The 7,342-nt window shown below is 46.0% G+C and overlaps 1 protein-coding gene across 1 annotated transcript in view; it reads right to left on the bottom strand.

Annotated features, from left to right (window-relative positions):
- The window catches only part of LOC111978017 (proteasome activator complex subunit 4B-like), a 109,039-nt gene continuing 101,697 nt past the window's right edge, over positions 1-7,342 (bottom strand). Inside the window, 4 exon segments of the mRNA XM_070448206.1 lie at positions 1-2,365; positions 2,531-2,674; positions 3,399-3,530; positions 6,024-6,186. Of these exon segments, the coding sequence (XP_070304307.1) occupies positions 2,538-2,674; positions 3,399-3,530; positions 6,024-6,186 (432 nt within the window). The 3' untranslated portion in view covers positions 1-2,365; positions 2,531-2,537.

Below are 7,342 nucleotides of genomic sequence, written 5' to 3'. Positions count from 1 at the left end.
TTATTATTTTATTTTTATTTTATTCAGAAAACAGTACATCTAAAAAGAATCACTGCAGTTTTGGCACTACACTAAACAGGAGTGAGGTACTAAACTGAATCACTGCAGTTTTGGCACTACACTAAACAGGAGTGAGGTACTAAACTGAACCACTGCGACTAGATTTTCAAGTCTTCATGGAAAATTAAATATTGAACCAAAAATAAATCTCTCACTAGGGTTTTTAAAAAAGAATGGAGAACAATGTAATATTGAGGAGTCGAGGGGAAGGGGTGCGATGCTAAGGTGGTGGACAGGATGTTTGGCTATTCCCTGGGCCCTGTTTCCCAGACACAGATCAAGCCTAGTCCTGGACTAAAAAGCTTTGTTTCAATGGAGACTCTCCAATTATCATGCTTTTTAGTCCAGGACCAAGCTAGATCTGTGTCCGGGAAATGAGTCCCTTGGGGTTTTGAGAGGGGTTTAGACATGCCATGATGATTAAACTGTACTCATCAGCTGAAAACCGTGCACATAGCCTTGAGGAATGAACACACACTCACACACTCACTCTGCTACATAGTCATCATTGCCCAAGCGAGAGCAGATTACATCAAATGCTCTGTCACTAACAAGCTGAACAATCTATCTACTCACAAACCAAAATCTTTCATTACAAGCAACTTTAACAATAATAAAATCAGCACTTCAAACAAATAAATAAACATGTTTGTGCATTTATGTTACATACACATGTTATATACACATAATAAAATATGCATATAGCAGAGATAAACAAAGTACACAAACATCAAGTATGTAAATGTGTGTGCCAGGTTAAAATCTAAGTTATGTCCCAAATGACACCCTATTCCTTTATAGTGCACTACTTTTGATCAGAGCCTTATGGGCCCTGATCAAAAGTAGTGCACTAAAAGGAAAAGGGCCCATTTGGGAAACACTCCTAATCTAATGATAATGAACGATCATCTGAACACATACAGACTGTGGCTAAGAACACTTCACTGGAGACCTGGGACAATATGGTTCCTATCCTCTAGAGCAGTGCTCTCCAACCCTGTTTCTGGAGATCTACCCTCCTGTAGGTTTTCACTCCAACCCTGTTCCTGGGGAGCTACTCTACTGTAGGTTTTCACTCCAACCCTGTTCCTGGGGAGTACCCCCCTCGTTAGGTTTCACTCCAACCCTGTTCCTGGAGAGATACCCTCCTGTAGATTTTCACTCCAACCCTGTTCCTGGGGAGCTACCCTCCTGTAGGTTCTCACTCCAACCCTGTTCCTGGGGAGCTACCCTCCTGTAGGTTCTCACTCCAACCCTGTTCCTGGGGAGCTACCCTCCTGTAGGTTTTCACTCCAACCCCAGTTGTAACCATCTTAATTCAGCTGATCAACCACGTAGTTTTTAGAATCAGGTGTGCTAGATTAGGGTCATAGTGAAACGTACAGGACGGCAGCTCCCCTGGAACAGGACTGGAGAGCCTTGCTCTAGTGGGAGAATATAGTTAGTTGGTGCAGAGTTGATAACATTGAGGGGATGTTGTACTGAGAGCAATAGTACGGGGGAAACTAGCTCTGGTCCTACGGCGTAGTGGTGCACTATTGGGGGAACACGCACTACATCTTGGACCAGAGATAGAGGGAAACCTGCAGGTATCTTCATCAAGCATTCCACTCCCCCCCCMCACACACACACAAAAAGGAAAAGAACAAGAGAAATCAACTGTACAGTAATATTACAGTAATATTACAAACTGCAGATCAATCATCCATGCTATGGTTTATCCTTAAATATTAAGTATAGTAGAAATGTAAATGAGCGCTAAAAACAAATACACAACTCTATTTTATTCCATCCATTCATTACGTATGCATATTCCCCCCCTCCCCCCTTCTCAAGGTCCTCAGGGTACAGGGTTGTATTCGTTACGGCACAACGTAGCAAAAACATTTTTCTAAGGAAACATCCAGGTAGTTCCTCCTCGTTTCATTACGTTTGGTGCCTAGAGAAAACGACCCAGGTGTCGTCCATTGGTCTGGTCAGAGGGAAGGGACCTGGACGTGAGGCCCCTCATGCAGGCTCGTCTGTTCTGGTATTCACACAGCGTCTCAGAGTAGCGCTGCTGATCGAGGATCAGGTCGCCATGTCCATATAATGGTTTTCAATACGATCTGAAAGTCAAAACTGATCCTAAATCAGCAATTGTACTCAGACGCTTTGTGAATACGGCCCTGTTCTGTTCAGTCTGAGGCTTTCCCAGACTAATAACAGAGTGAGGAACTGTTGAGTGGCTCAAAGAGGGCATTCAGGGTGTCGTTCCTCCGTTAAGAGAACATAACAATCTCCACCTGAAAGTTGTACCAGGGCCCTAAAGAGAGACCAAATGGACGCTTGGATTAATGCTTGGTGCCTTGAGGAAGTGCCTTGTAGTTTATAATGTACTGTAACTTGTGTTGGTGAGGTTTCCACCCAAGCAAACGYTTGAATTGATCTACAATGAGTGAGCATTTTAGGATGGGAGTGTGTGTCCTACCAGGTATCTAGGCATAGTAGCAGGGAGAGACCAGCAGGTCGGTCAGAACCAGCAGCTGGTCGTCAGTGAACTGCTGTTTGTGTTCCTGCCAGTTGTCATGATGAGTCCGCCGGAAGTTAGACAGGGTCTTCTTCACAGTCATCTTCAGGTGAGAGAGAGAGAGATATTCAGGAGTGAGCGAGATTCAGGATCGAGAGAGCGCGAGATATTCAGGATCGAGAGAGCGCGAGATATTCAGGATCGAGAGAGCGCAAGATATTCAGGATCGAGAGAGATTCAGGATCGAGAGAGAGTGAGATATTCAGGATCGAGAGGATCAGGATCAAGAGAGTAGAATTCAAGGATTGAGAGAGCGGAGATATTCAGGATCGAGAGAGCGCGAGATATTCAGGATCGAGAGAGCGCAAGATATTCAGGATCGAGATTCAGACGAGAAGAGAGTTCAGGATCGAAGAGAGTGAATTATCAGGATCGAGGAAGGAGAAATAGGATGGAGATTCAGGATCAAGAGAGAATTAGATGGCAGAGAGGCGAGTATTAGGATCGGAGAGCGGAATTCAGACGAGAGAGCGCAAGATAATCGACGAGATCAGATGAGAGGAGATCAGGATGAAAGTGTTCAGGATAATGGCAGATCAGAGAAGAGAGTCAGATCGGAGAACGGATCGGGAGAGAGACGAATGATAGAGGACGAGCAGATCGAAGAGAGAGCAGATTCAGATCGAGAGGAGATTCGGACGAGAGAGAAGCGAGATTCAGGGGCGAGAGAGAGCGAGATCAAGGGCGAGAGAGAGCGAGATTCACGGGGCGAGAGAGACGAGTGAGAGGGGGAGAGTGACGTTGAGCTGTGTGTGTTGTCCTCCTCACTCAATGGGCTGTGTGTCGTTGAGGTGGACGCTCAGGTTCATCAGTAGCTGGGATCCAGCTGGGAACAGCTGTAGGGGCTGGCAGGATACCAGGCACTTAGGACCTAACACTCCAGCATGTCGCTCCACTAGATCTACTACACACACACACACACAACACACACACACACAACACACACACCACACACACACACACACACACACCACACCACACACACACACACACACACCACACACACACACCACACACACACACACACACACACACACACAGCATTGAAACGAGCCTATAAACATGTTCAGCAAGTGTCAAGACCAAATGCATTTTAGAAGCCTATCTAACACAACCATGGCAACTGTGTTCCAAGTAAACAATTGACCGTTGGATATAGACAGCTATGTTCTAATACCCACACCAGTGTGCCACTTAAAGTTAAGATACACTAAATATACAAARGTATGTGGACACCCCTTCAAATTAGTGGATTTGACTATTTCAGCCCCACCCTTTGCTGAAAGGTGTATAAAATCGAGCACACTGCCATGCAATCTCCATAGACAAACATTGCAGTAGAATGGCCTTACTGAAGAGCTGTGACTTTTAACGTGGCACCGTCATAGGATGCCACCTTTCCAACAAGTCAGTTGGTCTAATTTCTGCCCTGCTAAGGCTGCCCTGGTCAACTGTAAGTGCTGTTATTGTGAAGTGGAAACATCTAGGAGCAACAACGTCTCAGCCGCGACATGGTAGGACACAGAACGGGACCGCCGAGTGCAGGAGCGCATAATAATAGTCTGTACCCGGTTGCAACACTCGATACCGAGTTCCAAACTGCCTGGAAGCAACGTCAGCACAATAACTGTTCGTCTGGGGCTTCATGAAATAGGTTTCCGTGGCCAAGCAGCCACACACAAGCCTATCACCATGCGTGGGTGCCAGGAGAACACTACCTGCCCCAATGCATAGTGCCAACTGTAAAGTTTGGTGGAGGAGGAATAATGGTCTGGGGCTGTTTTTCATGGTTTCATGTTCTCCTTAGTTCCAGGGAAGGGAAATCTTAACGCTACAGCAWACAATGACATTCTAGACAAATATGTGCTTCTAACTTTGTGGCAACAGTTTGGGGTAGGCCCTTTCCTGTTTCAGCCCCTGTGCACAAAGTGTGGTCCATGCAGAAATGGTTTGTCGAGATCGGTGTGGAAGAACTTGACTGGCCTGAGCACAGCCCTGACCTCAACCCCATCGAACACCTTTGGGATGAACTGGAACGCCGACTGCGAGCCAGGCCTAATCACGCAACAGTGCACGACCTCACTAATGCTCGTAGCTGAACGGAAGCAAGTCCCAGCAGCAATGTTCCAACATCTAGTTGAACACCTTCCCAGAAGAGTGGAGGCTGTTATAGTAGCAAAGGGGGGACCAACTCCATATTAATGCCCATGGTTTTGGAATGAGATGTTCGACGAGCACGTGTCTACATACTTTTGGTCATGTAGTGTGTCATATACCTTTGACTATTGCATGTTCTTATAGGCACTATAGTATTGCCAGCCTAATCTCAGGAGTTGATAGGCTTGAAGTCATAAACAGCGTAATGCTTGAAGCACAGCGAAGAGCTGCTGGCAAATGCAGGAAAGTGCTGTTTGAATGAATGCTTACGAGCCTGCTGCTGCCTACCACCGCTCAGTCGGTGACTTAATTATAATATAATAACACACAGAAATACGAGCCTCAGGTCATTAATATGGTCAAATCCGGAAACTATCATTTCGAAAACAAAACGTTTATTCTTTCAGTGAAATACGGAACCGTTCCGTATTTTATCTAATGGGTGACAACCCTAAGTCTAAATATTACTGTTACATTGTACAACCTTCAATGTTATGTCATAATTATGTACAATTCTGGCAAATTAATTACGGTATTTGTTAGGGAGAAATGGTCTTCACACAGTTTGCAACGAGCCAGGCGGCCCAAACTGCTGCATATACCCTGACTCTGCTTGCACAAAAGCCAAGAGAAGTGACACAATTTCACTAGTTATCCATGTTAGCAGGCAATATTAACTAAATATGCATGTTTAAAAATATATACTTGTGTATTGATTTTAAGAAAGGCATTGATATTTATGGTTAGGTACACATTGGTGCAACGACAGTGCTTTTTTCGCGAATGTGCTTGTTAAATCATCACCCATTTGGCGAAGTAGGCTGTCATTCGATGATAAATTAACAAGCACCGCATCGATTATATGCAACGCAGGACAAGCTAGATAAACTAGTAATATCATCAACCATGTGTAGTTAACTAGTGATTATGTTAAGATAGATTTTTTTTGATAAGATAAGTTTAATGCTAGCTAGCAACTTACCGTGTCTCCTTGCTGCACTCGCATAACAGGTAGTCAGCCTGCCACGCAGTCTCCTCGTGGAGTGCAATGTAATCGGCCATAATCAGTGTCCAAAAACGCAGATTACTGATCGCTATGAAAACTTGAAATCGGCCCTAATTAAATCGTCCATTCCGATAAATCGGTCGACCTCTAACATGTTTGTCAATTAGCAGACACTGTTATCCAGAGTGACTTATGGGTACAATTAGAGTTAAGTGTTTTGCTCATGGCTACCTCCAGAGGGGATGGTGTCCACCACGGAGCCCAGCTCCCTCTTCCTCTTCTTGGGCAGGCGGGTCTTGCAGAGGGCCTCAAAGTGGCTCTGCATGGGGCCCTCTATGGACAGGAAGTTACACTGAAGGAAACCGCTCAGAGTGGTGGCAGCCATCTCCCTCACCTGGGGGAGAGAAGGAAAGAGGGTTCATTATTTCTACATACATATGTGGAGCTGGCTGGTCCAGTCTGTACTGACTAGATCTGCTCAACAGACAGAAGCTCCATCTAAACTCTCCTCCTCCTCAAAATGCAGTGAAGAAAGGCTGAGGGGTGGGACCATAGTTGGACATTGTCCTCCAATACTCTTGAGAAGTAGTCAAGGAGATAGGAAGAGATGAATCACTGAAAGATTATGCTGTCCTCTAGTCTAATGAACCTGTCCTCTAGTCTAATGACCTGTTCTAGCCTCATGACCTGCCCTCTAGTCTAATGACCTCGTCTCTAAGATCGAATGACCTGCCTCTGGTTAATACCTGCTCTAGTCTAATGACCTGCCCTCTATGTCTAATGACCTGCCCTCTAGTCTAATGAACTGTCCTCTAGTCTAATGACCTGTTCCTGCTAATCGATATGACGCTGCCCTCTGGTTAATGACCTGTCCTCATAGTCTAATGACGCTGCACTTCTAGTCTAATGACCTGCCCTCTAGTCTAATGACCTGCCCTTAATCGAATGACCTGCCCTCTGGTCAATGACCTCCCTCTGGTCAATGACCTCTTGCGCTGCCCTCTATATACAGTGGGGCAAAAGTATTTAGTCAGCCACCAATTGTGCAAGTTCTCCCACTTAAAAAGATGAGAGAGGCCTGTAATTTTCATCATACATCATACTTCAACTATGACAGACAAAATGAGGGGGAAAAATCCAGAAAATCACATTGTAGGATTTTTAATGAATTTTATTGCAAATTATGGTGGGAAATAAGTATTTGGTCAATAACAAAAGTTTATCTCAATACTTTGATGCTCCCTCCCTCCCTGCTCGCTCCTCCCTCTCCCTGCTCGCTCTCTCCCTCTCCCTGCTCGCTCCCCTCCCTCTCTGCTCCCGCTCCCTCTCCCTGCTCGCTCTCTCCTCTCCCTGGTCGCTCCCTCCCTCTCCCTGCTCGCTCCCTCCTCCTCCTGCTCGCTCCTCCCTGCTCCTCCTCCTCTCCCTGCTCGCTCCCTCCCTCTCCTTGCTCGCTCCCTCTCTCTCCTCGCTCGTTCTCTCTCCCCGCTCGCTCGCTCTCTCTCTCTCCCGCTCGCTCGCTCCCTCTCCCCGCTAGCTCGCTCTCAATTAAT

Source organism: Salvelinus sp. IW2-2015, linkage group LG18, assembly GCF_002910315.2.
Source record: "Salvelinus sp. IW2-2015 linkage group LG18, ASM291031v2, whole genome shotgun sequence".
In the NCBI taxonomy this organism is placed as follows: domain Eukaryota; kingdom Metazoa; phylum Chordata; class Actinopteri; order Salmoniformes; family Salmonidae; genus Salvelinus; species Salvelinus sp. IW2-2015.
Note: the sequence above shows the minus strand (reverse complement) of the source record. Positions and strands in the feature narration are given on the sequence as shown.